Source organism: Botryllus schlosseri, chromosome 8, assembly GCF_051294905.1.
Source record: "Botryllus schlosseri isolate E-star chromosome 8, Bs_hap1, whole genome shotgun sequence".
Taxonomy (NCBI): Eukaryota; Metazoa; Chordata; class Ascidiacea; order Stolidobranchia; family Styelidae; genus Botryllus; species Botryllus schlosseri.
This window is the reverse complement of record NC_137243.1, coordinates 12,280,031-12,307,139: the sequence shown is the minus strand read 5'-3', so window position 1 is coordinate 12,307,139 and position 27,109 is coordinate 12,280,031. Positions and strand designations below refer to the sequence as shown.

Here is a 27,109-nt window from a genome sequence, read left to right as displayed (position 1 = left end):
AAAATATAATACAACCCCCACATCACCACACATCCATCTTCACTATATAAGTATACCCACGCCGGAGACGTAGTGAAATTGCGATGTCCGCGCGGATAGCTGAGTAACTGAAGTGACGGATTGCACACATAATGAGGTGTGTAGGGTGAAAATATTTTCAACAAGACAGTGTGATGGCGAAACTCGATTGGATTGAAAACTAATAGATTGACAAGAAGAAAGGGCGCAGCCAGCATCTGGAAAGGAAATGCGTGATGCAGTCACTGGAATACTCTCATCATTCATTGGAACAAAACAGTTTACTACCTTCTTTATATACGGTGGGGCTCATTTTTAAGACGAAGCCCATGCGACACAGCCAACACGCATTCAGTTGTGCAGTAGACATACACGCTTTAGTGATATCCTCAAATTTGTGTACTCGCACCGATTTTCGACCATACCACAGAAATATAACCAAATGTGCTCAAAGTAGTCAGTGTTGGTACTCAAGCAGAAGGTGAAGTATTTCGGCAAATTTCTACTCAATTATGAGTAGCAGTAGTGATTGCAGAGACATTTCAAAAGTGATTCGAGTGGAGATATTAGGCAACTGATCTGAAAATTTACCCTTACCATGATACAGGGGCAATTTCGCCCTGTTGGTACCATAGCGTCACCCTTTAAAGTGATGAAAACATAGTTTTAAAATACTTTCTACTTTACAAAATTATATATTTTGAAGTTCCGCAAGCCAAATGGCCTGTTCAAATACTTTCGCAAAATCTAATGTACAAAATATGAAGTTGTGACAAAAAATGCAAGTACAAGTGGAAATACATGACCCCTTGAGCAACTAGTACAAGTGCGAGATCATCAATATTTCGTCCTAACTATTACGAATTCTATGGTACTGTTTCGAACATTTATTTTTGATTGGAGAGGTGCCGTGACGTATCACACAAAGTGGACATACACTGCAACGCTGCAAATGTGCACAATTGCCCAATGCCCATCCCTCGCTGTATGGTGTGTAGTAACAGCCAATATTTGCTTTAGTGACCCTCGGGATATTCGTAAATGACTGCTAGTTATGATCGGTTATTGATAGTTATGAAAATCAATACCTAAGGCTAAAGCACTTCCACTAGTGTAAGCTGGCTATTTCGACACCCTTTCAGCTGCGGTCGTTATTGTGAGATCATGACACGATAACAAAACAGTATGTATAGACGTGCGTACCTATGAAGTGATGTGTTGCTTCTTAGTTGATTCGTAAATTCCTCTGTCAAAATCGCCATAACCTGATTTATGGTGATTGCCCCAAACACACGTCACAACGAGTTCGACTTACACGCGGAATCGGCGATGACGCAAACTTTTGTCGCGGATTCGATGCGAAATGGCTTTTCTCAACGATATGTTTATAAGACACGGTCAGGTAAGAGAAATAGACGCTGCATGTTCATGCGCTGTAGATCGTTTCAGAGTAGTCTGCGATGTGACGTCTTTAACAATAACGCATTACCGACGGAAAATAATAGTTGGAAAACGTGTCGAAAGTATTTCCTATCGTAAACTTACGATTTTCCCGACACCAGCGCAAACATCATGAAACCATCAAACCAACAGACCCATATACTCAAATAAAGTGGACGCGCTATTTCTCACTGTATATACTGTACAATATGGGATGAAGTAAAACGCGCGTTGATAATACGCGCAACCATTCCGGGTCACTAAACTGTCTGGTAGCGTGATATAGCAGTTTGCACTTTTCCTGTAACTTCCTCCGCGATCCGTCTTCTCGCAATCCTAGACAGCAATATACCGTGTCGGGATTTATTGCAGCTGAGTCACTGCGATTGATTTTTTGATAGTCTGAGTTTGTTTAGCGAACTGCGCCTCTGTAACCGCGCGCGTCTCCGACTGTTGAACATGTGGGGTCATTCCCTACAGCCGTCAATCATCGCGTCGAAGACGTGCGGTTACGCATCTACGCTGGGAGACGGTGATTACGGTTTCCGACTCATCAACATGGCGTGAGAATTGCTCCGGTACGTTTCATTTGGTCACGGGGTCGGACGAGCGCTTTTCCGGCTATATCGGTAAAATTCTATACTTTTTGCATTATCAGTCGCCTGATATATTTTCTTACCCAGATCTATACACGTGCAGCGGACAATAACCTTGATCACAAAGTGGCCCTCCATAGCGGCTATAGATTGTCTGATTTTGAGTTGATATGGCGGAGGGTTGGGTCGATATATCCGGCAATGTCACTCCGTTGTAAAAGTGATGCAATAGCAACCTTTCGATGCTGGGAAATTATATAATGTTAAACCCCATTGATAGGTACATAAAGCCAAAACCTGGCCTAAGATAACTGAAACCGTAGCACCGGCCCCGGTCCCGGTCCAACTACGACGTTTTTCCCATGTAAGCAATTTACTTGGCATATTCATAGCGCACAAAATCCTGTATTACCTATATTACTGATTTGATGTATTGTGTATTTTACTTAAGGTAAAATAGGAGTCTTTTGTCTGCAACTGTGAACTCGCTACGTCGCAGAACTGCGATATCATATTAGATTTGTGACGAATGTACGTAAGTACATAATTCACCTTCATTTTTAATGATCAGGTTTCATTTCCAAACTACTTCCATACAGACTACATTCACACAATATGAAACTAATGCGTTCTGTTGCATTGCGCTGACTGCTCGCTGTTCAGTGCTCACTGCTCACGCTAGCTCATGAGGACCTTCAATCAACATGGTATCGTGGAAGCGGCACGCCGAATGCTAGCTCTAGAAAGTTTGCTATTGCAATTACTCTTCGTAACAACAAGGATTTCTATCGAACGGCACGGAACAGCGGAAATGTATTATAGTTTTAACTGAACGGTTTCTAGCCTTCACCGACCCACGAAACGAATATTAGTTTGATCTCATGTTGACATTTTGAGCTTGATAGTTGAGGGACGGGGTACTTTCGACCGCATTAGACAGAATTAGACACGGGGTAAACTTAGGTACGGTTGGCGATTCTGTCAACTCGGCCAGAGCTCGTGGGGTGCGCGGAAAACGTAACGTTCACGGGGCGGTATACTTTTAAATCAATGAGTGCTGAAATTATCATTGCGTTTCCGCAACTACCGACTCCATACCATCATGACGAAAGTTGCCCGTACCAGCTTTCTCGTCGATCGACAAAACACCGATCTAATTATATTACCGCGGCTTGTGTTAGTAACAGTTATTGTATCTAACCTGTATCTTGCTATTGAGCAGTTCGCTTTCTCCGTTTTTAACCAACGTAAACAAACCGCCGAGACATGGGTCTTATTCTCCCCGTGCGCTTATACCATCTGGACGTAGCGTTACGATGTGAAAACATCGGCACGGTCTGTTAAAACTTATTTCCCTCGTGAAGTTGATATTACGTTACAATGTTTACACAGTAGAAAGGAGGCGATGTTGAAATCCGAACCAAAATATATTTTCTCACAATGAGTGACCTAGAACCGCCTCTTCCCGCTAATGGAAACAACTAGCAGTTCGATAGCATTTACGCGTCCGCTGCCCTCGCTGAAAATTCTCAGTTGATAGCAATATGAGATGGGGGCGATTAGTAATTCGATAAACGGAGCAAAACGGAATTGCAAGTTACCCGGTTCCTTCAGGCAGTTGTTGGCATCAGCTTTTACATTGCAATATTATTGCCATGTCATTACAACTTAAACGAAATATTAGTACGATTCCTTGGATTAAGAAGAATTCAATGGACAAAATAATATGTAATAATAATTATTTTCCATATTCGTATTGGCGCTCAAACTATAGTTTGATTATTTCTCGCCTGATCCATTCGCTTATTTGCATGCTCCATGACGATCATTACCCTTAGCCGCACGTCCATTCATGATTCTGGATACGAAGCACAAAGTGTATAGTGGCTTAGCAGGGTAAGGATGTATACCCAAACCCATATATGGAAAGTCACTTGGTGTGATTTCTTCCTTGTGGTGCCACAAGCTCCCGCCTGATTGTTCTTCCTCGCGAAGATAGAAGTATACATTACGGAGAATGGACATCACAGAGAATGAACATTACCGAGAATGGACATCACCGCGAATGGACATTACCGAAAATGCAATATATCCAATGGGGGCATGTTATGCATATGTACAGGTCATGTGTATGTGCACCACGGCGTCGCCACATTCGGTGTCGATTCTCAGGTATAAATCTCGATAACGTCCGCCCCAGTAAGTTAGATTCTCGGCATTGACCGTGCTCGGTATAGTCCATTCTCGGTCGTGTGTTCATTCTCGGTAATGACCATTGTCGGTAATGTCCATTCTCGGTAATGACATTCTCAGTCATGTCCATTCTCGTTAATGGTTTTCTCGTTATTGGTTTAGAACCTTTCTGTAAAGTGGTTGGAATAAAATAAGGACTCTCTCTCTCTCTCTCTATCTCACCCTCTGCAATGATTGATGTTTTTTTTCTGATTGGCTAATAACATTCGTTAACTTGAGACGTCAACTCCGAGGACGCGTACTCGGAAAAGCTAGTAGAAAGTCCTGTATTTACACACACGCGTCCAAGACGATATAAATATGCAGGTTGCTCGGCTCGGTGACCCAATGACCCTCCATGTTTACAACCAGTCGGATAGAGATATTGATCTAGGATTATTGCTTTAGGGGCAAGTATGGGAAGGCGCCAACAATGCAGCTTTATAGTTGTTAACTGTGCGCGACTGACTGGTTTTGCTGTTGTAAAAAATCATCGACCACAAATAGCAATCGTCAACTCGCAGCAATTAGCAAATAGTGCGGTAATGAAGTCATAATAACTTCAACGTGTAATCATGGAGACTGGGTTTTCATTTAAGAAGTCAAGAACGGAATTGTTGAAGTTAGCAAAGCTGTAGCACTGAGAGTCTGTATATAACCATGGCTTAAAAGTTGTCGTATGCCGACGTTTTATTATCGTCTGACTGATTGATCACAACCACCAAACGTTATTAGATCTCGCGGCACTTCATTGATTGCGCATAATTACTGGTTGCAGAGATGTAATTTGTTTATAACAAGACGGAATACAATAGCAAAAATAACAAATGTCTTGCGCCTGTCTCTTCAAGGAGGCATAGAACAATGGTTTCATCATCGTCAAGATGTGATCAACTGATCACGTATTTCATATTATCTGAGAAGAAGTTCTCGGGAAAATAAGTCGGAGTTGATAAAAAAGTGAGAGATTACCGGACAGAATAACGAGCAACAAAGTATTTTTGATCTAAATGCTACTAAAGGGATTGGACTAGTGCGCCGAAACCGAAAGATTTCGCGTCGTAATCAAAAGACAAATAATTTTACTCCCAAAATTATTCGTCGTGAAATGCTTTGCTATAGTTTATGTAAACTTATCGGTGACATGGATGATACCTCATATCCTTAATATTATATGCGGCAAATCAATTTTGAAAATTCCTATAATGGGCCTATTCTCACGAACCATGTATTAGCATCTAATCTCATCAGTTTGTGATGCGGTAATGATGGGCTGCAATGCGAACAACACATTTCTTTATACCAGCGGTTTCCAGCTAAGAATGAGTGAAGGGGATGGCCACTTTCAAAACTTGGTCGGCCGCGAGATTGCAATATCGAAACACGATGATCCACATTTTAGCGACGGCTCAAAGACACGAGGCCAAAACGCCGTTTTGTTCTTTGACAATCGCGATAGGAAATTATTAGTGTCATGGCATGATACCTTACAAAATGTCCATGCTCGTCTCACTATCGGAAGCGTACGGCAGATTTATTTACCTACCTGCCTACCTATTTACCTACCTACCAATCTGGGCTTAGTCTGTTCCTTTCAGATTCGGGAAAACCTGCGTTCCATAATAATGACACCTTTTGTTACGTTTTTACCAGTGTATGTTTGTAATTTCCCCTTATATTATGACTGGTACCGGGGCCTACAATATTTAGGCCCCGCTGGTTGCTGGTACTTATTGCCGAGGTATGTTGATTCCATTCTGGTATCAATAGTTGCGGAGCGTATATAAGACCACATTTTGTCACCGTACTCGGAAACAAAATAATTCTAACATTTCTTCAAATAGCCTTCCCTATTTTTCCCGTCACCAAAATTAAGAAACGCTGACTATAGAATAGGGACTATCAACATGAGACAGACGAAGTTTTGCAGTTGGAGCCTTGTTCATTTTTACCTGTACCCATTTGAGAGCACGTTGTTGATATCGTCAAAGCCATTTGTGTGCCTTGGAGTCGACTTTTATCAAATACACCGACCAAAACTCTGTCAACAAAAGGTGTTCGTGTACCACCTAAAAATAGTACATTGGACGCTCTCTCTTTCATTCTGGTGACGTCATATTTTGTGATACGATTGTTGATATACAATTTTATTTCCAATTCTCTAGTAGTTGCTGACGATTACCCCTGACGAGTGTCAGCCGAAAATATTCGGGTTCATTTCAATATGAATATACAATGCAATTGTATATTGAAGTTCTGTACCTCCAAGAAGCTCTTAAAGCCATTTTATAGTGAACGATGGTGATGTTGAGCTCTTTAGAATAAACTATTGTTATCTCACTAAGGATGTTGAAACTAAGATTAATTTCGGACTGAAAAATACATTATCGCGTTTACTTATATGTTTCTGAAATCTCAAACTCTGTCGCTGACCACACACACTGACGTAGCGGGCGGCCAGCTGGCGACATGGCTTCATATATTCGCGATTCTGTACTGACGATGAGTTTAAACCTATATTCTGCAACTTTAGAGGCGCTTTTACGGCAGGATGTCGTCTACATGTCTGCCAAGATTTGCATTGATTGTCGCAAAATGTAAGATCGTAAAGGTGTAATTTTTTGGATCTATAAAACACTTCGTGGTTAATAAGTTATCTTTTGTCAGCACGCCTTCACGGAAACATGCATGGAGTCATTCTCTAGTGAGAAGACCTGGTAGGCAAACTTAAAATCGGAGATTACTGTATCTAGTTCATAAGAGTTCCCTGTACAAACACGCGGCGTGGGTTATCCATTGCAGGATTACAGATATCGAATACCGGCAAGAAGACATAAGTGGGGATTTCCAACATATCGAAGGCACCGACATCTACAAAACGATTAATGGATAGAATATCAACTAGCGATTAAGCAACACAAGTTAAGCTACTTTTTACCATCCCGTCAAGGAGCTCAAACATAGAAGTCAGCAGCAACAGCAAGTTATCATTCTACAACCAAGGTGTAACTTATTTACGGAGAAAATCTCATACTCTCATAGTAAGTCAACACAGGTGGGCGATTTGTTGAGAATTTGTCTTGCATGAGGTTATGTTGTGATAGTATATGTATGTATGATGTAGTAAGCATGTGTCAGATGTATACCTGGAATTGTGGGTCGTAGGGATGGTGTGAACGTGAGGTTCACGTTCGCGTTCTTTGTGTGAACCTCGGAAATTTAGAGGTTCACGTTCGCAAACGAACCTTGGTAGGTTCTGCACTGTGAACCTTTTTCATATATTATAATTTTCACATCATTACAACAACTTTGGTTGAAATTTATTGCATTTCTACTGCGGGTCACTCTAAGTATGGCGCTGGCAGCATAAAAAATCAACAATAAACGAGCGCGCACCTTGACAATCTCAAAAAATTTCCCTGCTTTGTTACAAAAGTTTGCTCGAAATATCCAGCTTTCTGTTTGTGAATATTTCGTGACTCTCTACTGTGAATTTGACCCGCAATCCCACAACATCAAGATCGAAAACCGCTACTTGTAGGTAGTCAGAGAATGATGCTTTTCAACCAATCAATGAAATTGATATAGCGTTGTCTGATGTAACAAAAATCTAGCAAGCGCACAGGGTCCATCTCGATTTCATATGTTTGTTTTATCATAAAAACCAAATCCGTACGACTGGGGTGTTGGCTACTGCTGTATAACTTGTTACTAGGGTAAACCCGTTTTACACTCTGCTCAATATCAACGTTACAACACTCAGACGCCGAATACATTGTCCGGTCTGGCCTATAAACCGTTAAGGCCTATACTACCTTGCAAGTCCTCGTCGAAATTGTCGGCAATGCGACGGAAGATATTGATTTTATGGAATTAATATATCATTTCACTGTTTCAGTTGATACATTTGGCGACGTTTGAAAAGTCAGTATGTGCTTTAGCATTGTGGCTATTATGTGGCCCGAGTCGTGGCTAGGCATCGTGTAGGCCTACATTAATATATATCACTTCACTGAAGTGTAGGGTTGGAATAAGCAATATGACGTCACGTGACGTCATGAGGTTCACGTTCGCGTTCACACAGAACCTTCCAAAAAGGTTCGCGTTCACACGAACCTGAACCTTTCAGAGGTTCACACCATCGCTTGGGTTGGCCTAGCTCATGTAGAAAATACGCACTGTGCATATGCACATTATACCCTTTCGATTGTTTTCTCGTGGGCCTCTAATGAATGGGTAGCTGTAGGGTGAAGGTCTAGCTCTAGCCTAAGACCTCTGCATTTGGAGGACTATAACTTATTGCTATTTAATTCAATCAAATGGGACAGTAGAATTCATTGTATCATGAAACTAGATATTTACATCTAAATTTCATTCCTAACAATTTTACATGTGCATTGAGGCAGAATTCAATGTTTTCCCTCGCCGTGTTATCATATACGGAGGCCACGAAGATTCCTAATAGGTTTCATCAACAACCCAAATCAGCCGTGCCAATGACTTACAATTTTTTGGTATAGGTCTTACGTAATTGGAAAATTCATCAGCGAACACGACCATAATTACGAAGCTCACAATTATTACATGAAAACTGATGTATTACATGATTCGGTGAGTTTGTACACGTATGATTATCGGAATAAATTAACCATATCGACATGATGTTAAAATCGCCAATGCAAAACTTATAGAGTGCGTTATTTTGCATTATTGGCTTGTATATTGTAACGGTCGTAACGATCACGCAAAGTCACGGCAGTGCCAAATATTAATTTCCTATTTTACGTACAAGTTAACCTGAAATCAGCTTACAGTTACGAGTTTGTTTCGATGGAACCTGCTCTGTCATGCTTTCTCTACCTATTTATGAATTGTTACATGTTCCAACGAATAAATTACACCATCTATAACTGAGGTGTAATTATAATTTACACGTGAAAAACGGCACTGACAATTGGTACTTTTAGCTTTTGTTTCCCACGAATCGGACGGGCACATTAATCGGAAAAGGTGTAATCTATTTTCTGCTAATGACATGTTGACAAGTTGCGCTCAAGGAAACTCGTAATCCCAATGACCTTTGCAGTAAATTGTAAAGGTTTTTCGTGGACTCGGTGTCATAAGTCAGCTAGGTCACATCGCTAGCACTAACGTTTTAATATTGTTTGTAAATCTTCTGTTTCGGTATATAGCATGTTAGTGCGAGTTACATCTAACGTGTTTATAGCATCCTCTCGTTTTCAGACCCAAAACCAACTTCTGGCAGCTTCCTAAATACTCAGAAATCATGTGGTATGGTGTTTTAAGTTGTTTGGAGGATTCTTATGTAGCAACTTTTTTCAACTTTTCTCTATTTTTTCATGCAGCATTTTGTAACGTTTTTGATTTTTCATGAAACATTTTTCAGCTTTTTTGATTTTTCATGCAAATTTTTGCAAGTTATTTCGATTTTTCATGCAACTAACTTTTTACTGGAAATATTTGGCACTATATGTAAATAGATCGCATGATTATTTCACTGTCGCTTAAATTTGACGTCCTTTCTGATTTGATGTACAATTGTACATTCAGGCTAGATCACCGAAAATTATATTTTCACTGGGTCAATATTTTCAGGCTTTTCATTTTGTTGAAGTCGCCAACACCTGGTTTTGGTACAGTGCCCTGGATACGGATCGAATTGAGTATCTCATACCTTATTAGTTTCAAGGGACCTATCCATAAATACAAATTTTTAGTGCAACTTCTGTGAAAAAGAAATGCAACTTTTACTGCAACTTTTGTGAAAAATAAATCCAACTTTCCACGTATTTGACTGCAACAGAAACTTGCCCTAGTAATGACTTATCCGATGATTTTGATTTCTATGTATCAACAGTCTTTGGATGGAAATTGCTCTGTACTGATGCATGTTCAAATCACGAGCATGTTATAGTGATAGATTTGATGCAAGAGTGACAACGGTACACGCCCACCGTCTAATATAACAGTGGACAGAGACCAAGACGGCGACGTAATTGACAATCTTCTATGTAAATGAACTGTTGATTTCAAGGTGTGCCTGTCCTACGCATATATTATACATATACGCATATATGTAAGTAAACCATGATTTGAATCTGGGTAAAGGAAGCGACACAATCCTCGACAGTTCCGAAGCTGAAACTAACTTTCTTTTCATGCCCATACCATTACAGGAGTAGAGGCGCCCTCCAGCGATAAAAAATTCTCGCAAGCACCGAGTATCGCAAAACAATACGAGAAAAGTGAAAGTAACTTCCGTATTCCCATTGTGGCGATTTAGATCGACTAGTGACTGGCTCCTAGGACGTAACTGACGGATGCCGACACAAAGTTTTTGCAACCTCTATGATTCGTGTTGCAGCACATTTGGGGGATCTTGTATTCGGCGTAAAATCGAATCATTGTCGTCGCAGTAGATGCAATATCTTCTCGCATTTCCTATTGATTTGGTTTGCAAGTGTGATTTTGCAGAGTGTGCAGGGGATCGCATATGTGCGTCAGTGTCTGCTATCAATTTGGATAGATGATCGTTCCGAGGTAATCCCATCCACGCTGGTACTATAGATCAAACTGCAGACGGTGGGAACCTGGGCGATAACCGAGCCAGAGCTTGTGGCATTGTAAAAGAGAGAAGGATAAAGGAGTATAAAAAGGGCAAACGCACACAAGCTCTCTCATATAGTATGCCGGCGTCCGTCGGCCGTAGTCTCTCGTCTGGAGATGGATACACACGGGCTGCATAACATAGTAACATGAGTGGATATCGGGAATACTACCTATGCCAGGAATATATCGGACTGACAGCCGTGGACGATGTGCATATTTACTACTGCGTACAGCAACAGGCTTTATTGTCTCAGCGTTTATGATACTGTGATGGAGTTAAAGTTGTCGGTCATGTAATTTCAACGGTGGATGCCAAGCGTTACCGGCGGTTATAGCGAATAGCAATGTCAGAGAGTTCACCTACTAGCCTTGAGCAAATATTGACTCGGGTCGGTATTAAATACCGGTATGGTCAACTCGCAGTTAGTAACCCAATCCACGTTGTCCGGTTGGGGACAGGTAAAGCCTATTGAGTGTCGAGTCGTGCACTTGTGAATACAATCATGGCAAGTCAACCTTGCCGTAAATCAGGCCTAGACCGGTAGATGAAAGTGTTGTTCAAAGTTCCTTTCTTCTGTACGATAGTTTACCCAATCACCTCAAGAAAGGTGTGGCGTAGCTTGAGAATACTCATTAAACACCACTTGAGTGCAAGGTTTGTTAGGAAGGACGAAAAACTTGCATGGTATTGAACAACGTACTCATGGATCGTTGACGCTCGACTTCTATGGCTTTGATGTTAACCTAGTTGCTACGGGTTGAAAAGGCAACTCTAAGGATATACTGCATCTGCGTCCCACGCGTCAGCGATAGCTCCGCAGAACAGTTGCAGGCAATGTGCGGCGCGCATGAGCTAGGTCATAATCGCGTTTTGAAGTGAAGTGACACTACTCCTTCAAGTTAATGATATTTTAATTCCGAGGTAATAGATTGATAGCTACGGAACGAGGTCGCTAGCGCGCGCCCGATGCATTTTATCATCACCTAAAATACGAAATAGCTCTACGATGACTATTCGAGTTGCAAGCTACGTACCCACCTTCTACCATCGTAAGTCTCACGACTGACATTTCATCATCCAATTCTATTCTGTCGTTCAGCCATAACATACTCAACGGGATTTGATAAATATATCATCAAGGCAATGCAGGCAGTATAATTCGGCAGCTTCTATCCGGAAGATCGTTCTGTTTAAGGCAAAACAATCACATAGGAATAAAGCATTGCGTATTACCCGCGAGCGAAATACTATGGGACATTATCGGGTATACATGCCGTCCGCGAGAATAATGCAACACCGGATATTAAAGATCAACATAGGTAAATGATGTCGTGATGTGATTTGAGATATAACAAATGATGCCCAGCATCGTGTTCGGTTCAAATATAATTCGATTTTAAGTTGTAACGCGATACATTTCGAGAGATTTAATTACATATTTTATATATTTGTACAAATTCTCGAATGGTGTAGTTTCATTCGAAAATGGCATTTCCGGCAATAATAATAAAACCACATGTCCCGGCGTACGAATTTAAATGTACGATGCATCTCTTCGATTCGTCAATAGTTCAATATTTCTTTAATTGGTCGATATTGTATTGTAGTAATTCGAGTGTGATGCGGTAGAAGAAACTTTATGAGCCGAGTCGTTGCCAGTAGCTCTGCGGCAAGAAGGGGCTTTGAAATCCGATAGCACTGGTTGCTGCGTCCGGACATAGCGCATTGTAATCGAGGATCAAGCTTTGACACTAGCGTACTGTGTGCCAATGTACTACACAGGCTATCAGTTTCTCGTATATTGGTACATGCGAGTATCAATAACAATTTAATTTCTGAACATAGCTTATTTTTATATCACCCCTTTCAATGCGGCGCAATTAAACGGGCCAGGTTACAACTACCATCCTGGATATAATAATCTACAAGTGGGATTGTTTTACGCAGTACGTGATGTAAAAGTATTTGATTGCATAACATGATTTAGCGTATCGCGTCACCGTTTGACAGAACCGACGTCCGACACGGCTATGGGAAAGAATTGTCATCATCAATGGATTGACTTCTACTCCATGTGTTACTTTCGGCGTATGGTCGACAACTGTGTTTGAGTCAGCTTTGTTGAATTCATTGTTAGGTCTACGGGGCTGCTTTGAAGATCCCGAACTGACGCTCAACGTCAGCCTGGACAATGCGAAGCCAAAATAAATCCATCATAGGCTATTATTGAGTTGCGACTCCAAAACCGGCCGGGTGTAAAAAAAGTATACGCTCGCGATCAAGTTGATAAATGGATTTCGTATCTGGATCGATTGCCTGCGTGGCTGCGACTGTAAATAAATGACTTTGAGATTAAACCTGCATGTAATCCTTAAACGCCATAGGCTAATGGTGATATGTAACATCCGGATTAGACAGGTACACATCGCAAAGGAAATATAGATAAAAACTGTCATCAATGGCTAGAGATGATTCGCAGGAGTAGCCGTACCGCCAGCAAAGTCGGTCGCCAAAGGTCGCACTCGAAAATGCGAAAGATAAACTTCTTATAGGACAAGGATTATTTCCTTTTGATGTTAGTTTTTCTTAGCAAGGCTACAATTACCAGGCGTTGACTTGAAGTTGTTAAGTACCTCTCCATGAAGAGAGAAAGACTCTATTGCTTTACCTTGCTGGTTAATGTTTATCTTTTCGGAAGAGGCTTGCTTATTTTGGCGTCGCCCTCAGATCTCATTCAGGGAACTAGACTAAATTCTTCCAATTCGTCATACTTTTTCAGTTTGATTATTTATTAGCGTATCTTTAAAATCTGCATCAGCCAGTACACTCTCCTTTCTGAAATGAGCAACGCGTTGAAAGGGAGATCTACACGAGAAACGTTTCGACAGACGCAATAAAGCACTTCATATTTATTATATTTATTTCGCAAAAAGACACCCTAAAGATGAATACACTTCAAAAAATCGTTGTCGCAATTTTATCCGTGAACGTGGCGCTGGTTTCGTCACACTCAACCTACAAAAAGGTAGACCTGCGCTCGCACCCAAGCAACGCCATGACCGACACTGAAGTCACCACCCCTGACAGGATACAGGGCGATAATTCGAAGCATTCCGGGAAGATTCATTACAGAACGAAAGCCGGTGACATATCTAGAGAATTATTGGACGCCGAATTCAATAACCCGAGGTACAGGATCGTTGCTTTCGGGAAAGAGACCATTATCGAATTGACGCAAGACGACGATTTGATCGCCCCGGCGTTCACCACGACTGTCTCCTTCTCAAACGCCTCCGCCGTCCCGCAAAACACGCAGTCCGTGCTCGGATGCTTCTACAAGGGAAAAGTAGTAGGCCAGCCCGCGTCTGAAGTCAGCATGAGCATCTGCGGTGGTCTTCTCGGTACCATATACACGGGAGCCGAGGAGCTGTTTATCGAGCCGACCGCGAGAGGCAACGGCGAAAGCGTAAAGCACGTAATCCAAAAAAGAAGCCTGCAGCGCAAGGCCAGATCGGCTCAATCGAAATCGTGCGGAGTCATCGAGGAAAGACACCATCATCGGTACAGCATGAATTTAATGAGCGGCGTCGACCAAATGACTAGACTCGTGAGTTTGTGTTTACCAGTGCTAATCGGTATATCGAAATATATTTACAATATCTTAATATTTGCAGTTGAGAAGAAAACGCGCGCCAGCTGTGGTAAACAGCGGTGTCGCAGCTACAGGCCACCCGCAAGACAGCGTGCTGTCCAGAACGAAACGTGCCTTCAATTCCAGGCAGCATTACATCGAAACTCTAGTTGTGGCGGACAGAAGCATGGCCGAGCATCACGGAGAGGACTTGGAGCACTACATACTCACTATCATGATGGTGGCGAACCGCGTGTTTTCACACCCCAGCCTTGGCAACGCCATCAAGATCAGCGTTGTGAAGGTAAGATGAGCAACAAATATTAACAGTACCAGTGCTTGTTGATTCATACGCTGCCGGTCGTTTAGATCAAAAGAGCGGGCGACGACCTTCGCATTTCCTCCAACGCTCAGAGAACGCTGAGAGACTTCTGCGAGTGGCAAAGCCACGAAAACACGCCGGACGACAACGATCCCGATCACTACGACCTCGCGGTGCTGTTAACAAGACGAGATCTCTGCGGGGCGGATTGTGACACTCTCGGTAAGATTCCCGCTCGGTTGCGCCAAGTTTAATCCCACGAGTCATCAGAGTCACATTGCAACGGCGGCTGTTTGGGGAATTGGTAAGAAACAGCCAACGACCCGACGCCGCAGGGTGACCGCTGAATCAGCTGGGACGTGATGACGTATGCCCTTCCTCGCTTAGATGTGCTAGTAAAACGGTTTGTTTTGATTGCACCGGTGGAAATTGATTACACACTGGCATTCAGCACCGTGAAAGCGAGAACAAAGATCGATAGAATGTTGGCAAAATCTAAATCTCGAGGTGACTGTCAGATTAGATCAATTTGCAATTCCGGCGCCAGCTAGATTACGAGAGATTAGTTTTGTACGCATTATTTCCTAGACATGATCCGCGTCTCTCATTTGTTGCTACTTCCACTTCTTGAAAACATAGAAAATTGAGACTTGGTCTAGGATATTAACCCGTCCGCCGCCGGCAGACCTGGCAGCGATCGCGTATCTGATTGATATCAAAGCACTGACTTCCTTTATCACAGCCTCGAGGTGTTCACGTACTATAGAATCTAAATGATTGAGGTTACGTAACCGGATTCCATAACTGTCTGAGTGTTGGCGTTGTGCAATGTGCATTTTGCAACGAAATGCAGCCGGCCACGTCCAGAGTTTCGTTGCAACGCGCCTCTACAGTCCCACCATGCGACCTCTTTCCGTGATCTAAAATGACTCATCGTCCGCAGCGGTTAATCGTATTTATTTAGGTATTTACCATACCTGTGATATAGAGGAACAGATATCTTATCCTGACGTATCATCGCTCGCCGAAACAATAGACCTTTCATACTTCTTCCGCGCGCCTTTCGCGGAAAACTTTCCACGGTGTAAATATGATCGGATTATGTAGTTAAAGGCACCAGCCATTGGCACTATCCCCTATGACTCATCGTCTCGCCTATGCAGTTTGATCGATTCTAAACTGAAAGAAGTCATCTCACTAATATCGACAAGATCGACTGCCAAAGTTTGGTGTTATTGATATGTTGGGTGGTTGAATGATAATAAGCTGCCACGCCTCCGTAAAAACATAGGCACGGCGAAGGAACGTGTCCCTGTCGCGGTAGGACGTAGTGTCTCGGGGATTACTTGGCAATTTCTCTATGGATATCATGCAATCATATCATTCTTGTAGACCAAACACCGAACCTTTTGTTCCTGATAATACACCGCTTCTGAGAGGGATCTTGTGTGTGATGCGTGACGCTTGTGCTTGTTGTGCAAGTGTCGGAATCGTAGCTCTCTTGAGATAAAACGTCCCGTCTCCCAGCGGACAGCGTCCCGAAATAGCAACAAAAACAGCGATAATGAGCGCGAGATCACGCCGAAAATAGCTAAGATCGTAAGTCACGGGCAGCGGGACAATCTCGGGCAAGCTCAAGTCACAAATTTTGACTTCGTGTATCGCGTCACCGAGATGGAAACGCGCCTTCCTTATCAACGCGAGGTGGCTTTCTTAATCGCGTCCGTGCCCCGTTTAATATCCACTCATCGGAGCAAATTTCGCGGCATTTGTTCTGGTAATAATGGCGCATTCCGCAGACGCTTATTTCAGCATGTCGCGTGCGATTATACAGCCGCGCCGGACAATCTCACAATGACATAGAGGAAGTTTTGGGCGCGATAACATTGTTTCTCCCTCGTTAAATTGACATATTGCGCGATCCGATTACAATCGAGACGAATTTTAGAATAAGTACGATTTTATCGTAATATATCTGGGCGATAACGGAATTGTGAAAGGTACAAATTTTTGATAATATGCACGTTACAGAAACGATATCACGACCTTAAGAAGCGTGACTGATGCGCGCGCACTTGGGTCAATATCGCTGGCTGCGGTGTTAATTTAAAATTTATGCTCCGGCCTTGCTAACGCATAATCCAAGTACGAATCGACCCGCACAGTTTAGCTTATGTGTGAGATGCGTGAAGATACTATGGCCTTCAAATTATATCCCCGGGATATTTAACTTTTAATCGGAAATTCATAACACAGCGATTGTTTTTCTATTTATACTATCGTGTCATATCTCCGGATATGTGTGCGGTCGGCAGGACCGTTCATTGTTTAAATTTCGCTATTTTTGTTGCTGAACGTAATGCTTCACATGTTACTTTTGAGAGAAGATTAGCGGTGCTCCGTAAAAAGAGATCCACGAAATTTGATCCCGTGCAAAGATGTGTATAACCGGAACAAAATTATTGCTGCAAGATAGGACGGATTTATTTTTAGCATCGCGATAAACGTTGCTTAAAAGAGATATCCGCTTTTGACTTCTAATTGTAGCATTTCCCACCTTTGACAGGTCATGCGGAATATTAAACAGGACGTATTGTGGCCCTCGCCGGGTTTGCAATATCGTAGCACCGAGTCACCTCGGTGGGAAGGTTCAACAAGGTGTCCATTTCTACCTTGTAATCGAAAGAAACTAGCTACCCCGCATCGTATGACACATCGTCAAAACATAAACATCAGGCTCCCACCATCTGGTCCGTTGGCTCTCTACTGCAACGTCACCCTTCACCCACGAATGCCGGTGTTGTCATTTAATAAATTTCTATTTTCATGGGAGTTTGCAAGCTCTAATAACATCAGCCCACCCATGGAATACAGGTGACCCGCGCCAGTGTATTCTCAGGATTGTTTTAGGCAGCAGTGCTTCCACAATGGACAGCACTTGAGAGTGGATGCATGTGGAGTGTCCTTGAGTTCTTAACCATCTTATCGTGACAATCTGTCAAATGTGTGTGACGCGCGTTTCACTTGAAATTAAAACTATATGATTTGTAACATTTGAACTGGCAAATCTACCGAAGCATATCTTCCTACCTACAACTTTGTAATGGAACAGTTGACTATTGTCAAAATAAATCGCGATCAGATCCATCATATTGTTAATTATTACCTCATAATACGCGGCAAATGACGTCAGATCAGTACCTGCGTACCGTCACTCATGACTAACTAGCAACTATAGTCCCCTTTATCAAAACCGCATGCAGCCTGTAACAAAACACATATATTTCTTCAGGAATGGCCGATGTCGGAGCTATGTGTTCCAACAGACACAGCTGTGCGATCGTGGAAGATGACGGGCTCTCCGCAGCATACACAGTTGCACACGAGGTAATTGCGTCAACACGTACACCGTGTGTACACAGAAATAAATACAAACGCGTTTCAGATCGGGCACGTTTTGAGCATGATGCACGACGACAATAAGTTGTGCCGCAGCAGGTTTGCACACGTCGACCCCAACACGCACATTATGAGTTCAATGATGAACCACGTAGACACCGACCAGCCGTGGAGTCTGTGCTCTCGAGACGCGATCACGTCTTTCCTACAAAGTGGACAAGCTACATGCATGCACGACAAACCAAGAAAGGCGAAGGTAATACATACAGATAAACCACATGCCTACCAAAACTCTTATCTAATCACAGTAAAGCATGACTGTTTTCTGTGCGACTGTATGTTAAACATTGTTGTATCTGTAACACGTTACGACCTCCCGATTTGCGGTCGCAGTACCGATTAGAGGACGCTGTTCGTGTAATATTCTTTATTGGATAGACGCTGTTATCAAATGATGAAAAACCACATGCCTATATTTATTAGAGACCGTTTCGAAATATTGCGAAATCACTTTCTCGCAGTATTGGCACCATCGCGGCGCAGCCTGACTTGAATCATAATCCAATGCCATCAAAACTATAAACATAATCCCAGCTGTAGCGACAGGTATCGCACGTGAACAAAGCGCATGTTCGCCGCTAAACGGAAGCTTGCAGCGTTGGTGTAAAAGGCGCTGTTTATTTTGATTTTTCGATCCCCGGCTACTGTGTTTCCTTTCGCAATCGAGAGTCGCCGAAACTCATGTTACAATATGTCATTAAAGCCGTCCTAATGACGTGATCGATTTGCAGCCAGGTGCGCTTATCTCGATGTTGCTCATTAATAATATAAATATCTCTAATCGTCCTAATATAGCAAATTGATATAGGGTTGCTCGCGAAAGTATTTCGTAATGTTTATCGCACAAACTGTAAAACGATGACATATTTGTAAACTAAAGACGCAATTCTTTTCTATTCAACATCTTAAAGTAAACAAGCATAAAGGTACTGAGGTATATACCAGGTTAAACATAGGCGGTTGACACTTTGACCCTTACCTCGACTGTTGAGATTTTGTTATACTTACGGTACCATTGTTTGCGATCATTTCAGGCTTATCCCACGCAATTGCCCGGGGAAATGTACGACGTGAACGCACAGTGCGAAATGTCATTCGGCAAGGGAGCCGTCGAGTGTCCTTTCATGAGCGAATGCGAAAGACTGTGGTGCCGCAAGTCTGGCGGATCGTGAGTACACCGTTTGGCATCGACGATAGTCTCATCTGCTAACAGGTGACAAAATTCATTCAGGCATCAGTGTCACACCAGGCATTTCCCGAGAGCGGACGGCACCAGCTGTGGAGCGGGGCTTAATTGCATGCAGGGTCTATGCGTGCCTGTGACCGAAGCGAGACTGCCTAAAGACGGCCAATGGGGCAGTTGGGGACCGTTCGGAGACTGCTCAAGGTACGCACGAAACGAAATCGTGATGATTGATTCGGAAAATACCACACCCAGAGGGGGGTCAATGTAGTCAACGTTGGTACTAAGTAAAAACGACGTCAATAATTTTGCATAAGTACAAGTTAAAGTAGGCTAAACCTATTTGAGTATTTCGAAAACGTAGAAGCGCTTCGTTACTGACCACCACTGACCGCGCCATCCATCTTCAGAACATGCGGCGGTGGGGTGCAGATGTCAAGCCGCGAATGTAACAACCCGGCCCCGGAAAACGGCGGTAAATACTGCGTCGGGGCGCGCCTGCGCTTCAGCAGCTGCAACACCAACAAGTGCCCGAAGAGCGGCCGCTTCTCCGACTTCCGCGCCGAGCAGTGCGCCGTCTACAACGGAAAGAGCTTCCCGCATCTGGGAGTCGATGTCGCGTCGACGTGGACGCCGAAGTACACCGATATCAGCGGTAACGACAGATGCAAACTCACATGTCAGTCAGTGCAGACGGGAGTTTACGTTATACTCGGCAGCAAGGTCATCGACGGCACCAGGTAAGATGGTATATCACCGCACAGTGAAGGACAGAGACATCTCAACATCTCGCCTTTCACGACAGGTGCTCGCACGTTACCAACGACGTGTGCGTGCAAGGCATTTGCATGAAAGCGGGCTGCGACGGGATCCTCGGGTCCAAAGCGAAAACCGATAGATGCGGGGTTTGCGGAGGGAAGAATCACCACTGCAAAAGATACAAAGGTAACCATTCACGGATCATGTTATCCCGATTGTTAGCGACACCGTAATCTGCGTCAGGCACGCAACGCAACGCCACAAAGACAGTCACTGTTGCAGTGACACGGGATCTTTCGATTTACTCAAACCACTCTAAAACCCTGCTTACCCCAAACAGGATTTGCAGCGCAATTTAATGATTCACACACACCGTAACGCGAGATGTTTTATATACTCGGTATTCTTACCTTACGACCCTTCCCTCTCGATCTTTTATATCACGTTGCCGGCTGTTATCAATCCCACGACGGTCGTCTTCGAGTTTCTGTTTTCGTTAGAGCCGGATTACCACAATCGATATGTCGCGAGGTTCACGGATTTTCGCCAACCGCGCAAGTGTAGTTTTCCAGCGGGCGCCAACTTTCTTGCAGCCCTCCGCGGGACTTTATTCGGATTCCGTGTATCGCTGCAATCTATATGGAATCGCACACGACTTGTAATAAAACCCGGGCATGCGATCCGGCGTGTAATGTCCGAAAAGTGTACTTACACTAGTAGCTTGGCGTTTTCTTACAAAACATGCGTCGAGGTGAACATTACATTGCCGGGTTTACCGTTCATATTTCGGACATTGCAGTATTGAATACAGCTACATTTGAAAAGCGTTCCATCAAAACGCAACCTTACCCCGATTCGCTTGGTAAATAATCCAACTGAGTGATGTTGCAGAACTTTAATCCGGCTTGAGTGACAAGATAAGTAATGATATTCTCTTGGCCGACGGGGCTGCAACAAAAACGGTGTAATATAGTTTTAAAAATACCACGTCGACTTTAAGCAAATATCATCACGGTTCGGTGAGGGATACATCTATATTTAGAATCACGAGGGCGACTGTACTATTTACCGAGTCTCGCGTTTCTGTTCGAGTTTTTGTCGTGTATAAAATTCTGGCACGTTGCTCGCGAAAATTTATCCGAAAATCAAAAATCTTGCACGCTCCAGATCCGCGCACAATAATCGCAGTCTTCTGACTCAGCGGGGTACATTGTTTTGTAAACTGCGATCAAGTGACGATGCGAGCTGTCGGAGCTGTGCGTTCGGGTTGGACCAGCGCTGCGTTCCAGGCCGCCTACCGTAAAACTTAATTCATTAAGTACACAACGCGGTATCGCCACTGCGTGTGATACGCCGCCGGCCGCTTTAAATTGCGGGCAGTTGCTGTTCGACGCGCGGGACCATCGTTCAACGCCCGCCGCCGCCAATGTCAACCGTGCTGACCGCGAGATTTTCGTAGTTTCGATCGATCTCTATCGGCGGATATAGCTTGGGATTTCATTCCTGCCAGCGCGCCGACATCTCAATTATCCGATCCCGTTAAAACAATCGCGCTACTGTTTGGGAATCGGCGGAAAACGCGCGATTTACTAGCCAGCGCCTTGTTTTCGTTTCGCATTTTTCTTCAAAATGTTTTGACAAAATCCGTTCAAAGCGCGGCGCGCTTTTGAAGTGGCTTGCTGCCTGCATCGCAGAAGCGATATGATACGTGACGCGTTGCTAAACCGCTAAAAATGCCCCGTCTCCCGAGATCACACCGTGACATACCGAAAGGGCTTTGCGTTGTCGGAACATACGTACCTGAATGCATATGCAGAGGTGGTCAAAGTTATCATCATTGGTACTGTTACCACCTTTGGACATAGGATCGCCCAATGAGAAATTTCGCGCGGTTTATATTATTTACGGATCACCACGCGACGGTGTCGAGTTGGTCCGAGCAGCAAGGAATTAGCTCCGCCTTCTCGACCTTTAACAACCCCATACGGTTTACCTTACGATGTTCTATTCGCATTTCAGGCGTTTACAAGAAAAGACGATACGGATACAACGACGTTGTCAAGATACCGGCTGGAGCCGCTTCCGTTAAAATTATGCAGCACGGCTACAGAAAAAAGGTGGCCGACGGTAACTACCTCGCTATTAAAGACTGGACCGGCAGCTACCTTCTCAACGGCGGCTACACGCTGTCGACTTACCGCAAAGATATCACGGTGAACGGTGAGAGAACGTTTCATCGCCTTATCAACCCGGCTTTGCGTACGCCGCCAATTTTGGTTTAATATCGTGTAGTCTCGGATATTTCCGCGTTTGACTTATGTAGCCTTGAACTTTTAATACCCGCGAAGAGCACGGCGTCGACGCGATTTGGGGCTTAGCGCCGCAATTTTGCGATTTAGCAACAATGTAGCATTAACATTTTTATCGATTTCGATGTGAAGCATAGCGATTATTCTTAGCAGCAATACGTATACGTGCGGCGTGTTTTCAACTGTGTTTTTAAATTCGCAGACACCGTCATACGGTACACTGGCGTCGGAGAGGCAGTCGAACTAATTCAGATATCGGGCAAGTTGTCCGGGGACCTGCAAATCCAAGTTTTGTCACTGGGCATCGGGTCGAAAGCGAGAATTTTACCGCCGAGAATCAAGTACATCTATTACAAGAAGAAAGTAAGGAAGGTAAGTCCGACATTTTATGACTTCTGGTGCGGATGAGTTTAAGTCAACTTGTTCTCCTTTTAACAGAACCGCAAGCCCACCAAAGCGCCGAGAACCCCAAGCGGGAAGCTGTCGTGGGTGACCGGGCGTTGGTCCGTGTGTGCTCCCAAGACCGGAAGCTGCGGTTCCGGTTTCAAAACGCGCAACGTCGTGTGTAAGGACAGCAAGGGATACGTTGTCGCTGGGTAAGCATCGATAACATATTCGTAACATAAGACGGACCAGAAATGTAATTAGTATTTCGATACTCTGCATCACGATCGCAAAACATCGTACTCTGTACGAGACCAGATCCACGCCAGACATCGGAAGTTGATGTCATAACAAACATCGATGAAGTCGTACAATTAAACAGAAAAATATTTGTTTTCCTAAAAATATACAATATTATGTATTCATATCGCGTATTGGACACGAAATGCGATCGGCGATTAGCTTTTCATGGCGTAAACGTAACAATGAGGGCAGGTTACGAGGCGGGAAAGGTTACAACAATACAAGTTTTGATCCTTGACCATTCAGCGAAAAATCCGGAACATTATACAGCGCTTGTTCAATACGGGCGTGCTATCAAAACTCGATACAAGGCGGAAGTATTGGATGAAGAAAAATCACCAATCCCGAATTTTTCGCGTGTATATCTTGTCATTGAAATTTATGTATGATAAGTTATCGTTTTCTTAATCGGATGAACGTCACGCCCTCGACACAATATCATATAGTATGATCGCAAGCGCACATACTCCCTGTTTATCCCTGTGATGACTTTTCAATTTCGGCGTTATGTAGGCATACCGGCAATGGGTGTGACACTACTGCCGACGGGAATATGAACTTTTCGACGCCCTACTGCCACAGTTTCAAACCGGTAGTATCACAGTAAACTATACACACAGCGATCCTTTAAACAGATATTAGTATTAGTACCTTTGCGATACTTGCAAATATGCGTAGATTGACGATGTCTTTTTTGCGATCTCTTTATACACGCATGAGTCATGTCCAATAAATCGAGATAATCTGTTTTTGCATAAAGTTATGATACGGCCCGATTTAGCGTAACGGAAGGTATTTGGCAAATTTCCCTTTTTACGCGATCTGAAAATTTGCTGGTTGCGGTCGCGCATGCGCCGAGGAAATTGGTAGTTAAGAAAGCAAATCGTAATCAGCCAGCATCCTCTTTGCCGAAGCGGTTATTGAGGCTTTTATGATACTTTAAAGCGATTTGAGCCTATTACCGAACCTCAGGCGCCCGAAGTACGGGATCAAGGAACACAATAGCGCTTTTGTAGCGATATTTTTAACTTCACGGTCATCACAAGCGGAACGCGGCTACAGTTTTAAGTCGATATCCCACGAATCTAAACCAATTAGGAGCGATGAGATTCGTCAAGATTAAAAATTAAAACCATTGCGCGTTTATATTACTCTCAATCGGAACAGAGTGATTGGTTTAATAACGGCGTCATATCCGATACAGCAGGAAAATCGTATATTTTCCACCTTATACTATCGTGAAAACATTTCTCACCCACGCATTTACATCGCAGTTTTCTGCTTCATATATTATCGTAGTATCCGATCTTAAACCGTGTCGTTTTCATTGCAGATGCGAGTCGAGAGTAAAACCATACCATCAACTGCCTTGCATCAAATCCTGCGCGCCCACCACCACCACCGCTACCACTAGACCACCGACGAGAAGCAAGCCCAAAAAGACAGTGACCGGAATCTCCACTAGACGGCACGAACCTAGCGGGCCGCATTTGGTATCTCGTTTCGGCGGCAAACCAATGTGGGTAGAAGGCCGATGGGGGCCCTGCTCACGGTCGTGCGACAGGGGTATCAAGTACAGGAGCGTGACTTGCAAGACGCAGTCCGGACAGAGGCTGTCCGACTCGCAGTGCGCCGGTGTGAAGCCTTTCACGAGGCACGGTTGCATGCGGGCAGCGTGCCCGTGAGGGATCAGACTGTTGGAGGCAGTGATGCTTGGTGATGCAACCTGAAACGTGACCCAAGGCGTGGGAAAGATACGCGGCCGCGATGGCTGTGCTAGGGAACGACACAGTCTGAGTCGGAGAGACCGGGCGGGAGACTGTGTCTCCGCACACTGTGCGTATACATCGGCGCTAAGCTCCCGATGATATCACTCCGTAACGGGCCCGAACGCCCGTCAGCCACAAGACTCTGATTTACCGAAAATTCAGCCAGATTTTTTGAGTCACTGTGATATTATGATAGCCTTTTTTCGTATTATTTTGCATCAAATCGTTTTGCCGTCTCTATTACTACGGAACGGCCGCGTTTCCGAACAGTAGTTCTATTTTCATATGCTTCTCGCGTGTCTGAATGCATCTGTCGCGGTTTGCCATGCAGATTTCTTTAGCATCCGCCAATGCCAGGGTCTGTTATATCGTGATATTGTGGGTGTACAAGGAATTCGGTAGTGACGCTTGTCAATTGCCAGCGGTCCTTGTTTGGGACGGCTCGCAAGCTGCCAGTCGTTGATTCTTGTACTGTGATCGGGTCTCGAGTGCCGCGGAGGCTGTTGATTGAGTCCCACATTTCCTCTGCTAATTTGCGCGACCGTGCCTTTATCCTATCGCATTTTGCAACATCTCTTTTTATAAATATTACCATTTTTTTCATAAATGTTATTTATTATTTATTTTCTGACCTCTTTTCCAAAAAAATGATTACCGCAAATAAACAGGAAAACTATTAATCGACTTTTGTGAATTTGTGGCGCAGTGAGATTCAAGTGCAGGCAGCAGTGCTTTCGAAGGCAGACTTAATTTACTTCAAACAGAGTAACGAGGTGGAAGGTGTGAAGTGCACCGCCATGAGAGATTGACAAAGTAGTTTTGGACGATGGCGCCGAGACTTTTTGCCGATCCTTAGCGACGGCATTATACAATATGAGTAAATGCGTATCCAGAGTCACACATGTAGCTCAGTACAATACGAGGGGAAATGTTGACGCTCGCGTTATCACACAACATAGAGATATTTAGATTTCGTTCGTATACACGTTGCAAATTTACCTGCAAATACTATACTCTCCAACTATAACTATAAGTTGAAAGTCACTGGGTAAAACTTTAATCGATTCGAATTCAACTACGTGAAAAAAATGCAAATATAGCATTATGTTAACATTATTACTGATCATTGCTAATACTAGTGAGGGGTAAACGGGTAATAAGATGCAGATCAAGGATTTCCACAATGCAAGTGTAGGCCTAAGTAGTACGTATACACAGCGTACACAATTGCGACTAGATTTATGGGTCAAAGTACGAAATGCAGGCCGCATTCCAGATCTTACGCAGCTACGGCAATAAAAATGATCGCGCAAAACTGGCCTCCGCCACTAGAATATTCCGTCTGTGGTCAAAGCACGTTTACCTACGCATGTCAGCGTCGTAAATCCGCGTTGAGCACAACGTTGTTATTCGGCATCTGCGATCCTCAGGCGAGTTTTCTACCCTGTCAGCACAAACTGAACCTATAAGGTCAGCAAACTTTCTACTCCGTAAAGTTTTACTGCTGCGGTGTAAATATTATAACACCATGCCCACATTCTTGATAGTAAATTTATGCGGTTTGATGTACACTGGAATGCTACTATCGCCGGCTGCAATTATACAGCTGTTGTCTTCAGTCGTCTGGGAAAACTTCAAGAAGTCAACCTGCTGCTGTGCAACACCCAACACGGCATATGCATGTTAATTCTCACTCATTGTAACTTACAAAAATCCGTGGAAGAATATTTCTATATTGTGAATTCGTGATTGACGCTTTTGATAAGTAAAAGAATTCCACACGCGGCGATTGAAAAAACTCATTTCCATTCTGAGGGCTGCGTCGAGTCCGTAATGTAAATTCACAAATTACAGGGATGAAGGGGTGCCAACCAAAGCACGACAAAACCACTTCACGTGGAGTCAGAAGATGAGATGTAAAAAAAATTCTTATCTATATCACCTCGTCTCAGATGATATGTATCGTGTTTCTTATGTATGTTTCTTATGTATCCGCGTCCGGCCCGCCAGACGATTTTATCCGGACCGCGAAGCAATTCTGAGTAGATTGTGAAAAATTCCTATAATATCCAG

The 27,109-nt window shown here is 43.6% G+C and overlaps 1 protein-coding gene across 1 annotated transcript; it reads left to right on the top strand.

Annotated features, from left to right (window-relative positions):
• Positions 1–13,716: 13,716 nt before the first annotated feature.
• Positions 13,717–25,167, top strand: LOC145444060 (A disintegrin and metalloproteinase with thrombospondin motifs 4-like). Its single transcript, XM_080321971.1, has 13 exons — positions 13,717–14,524; positions 14,592–14,852; positions 14,918–15,092; positions 18,163–18,257; positions 18,316–18,525; positions 19,364–19,497; positions 19,561–19,716; positions 19,923–20,252; positions 20,318–20,457; positions 22,291–22,491; positions 22,783–22,952; positions 23,019–23,176; positions 24,601–25,167. The coding sequence occupies exons 1-13, from the start codon at positions 13,862–13,864 to the stop codon at positions 24,950–24,952; spliced, it is 3,045 nt and encodes a 1,014-aa protein (XP_080178097.1). The 5' UTR covers positions 13,717–13,861; the 3' UTR covers positions 24,953–25,167.
• The last annotated feature ends 1,942 nt before the right edge of the window (positions 25,168–27,109 follow it).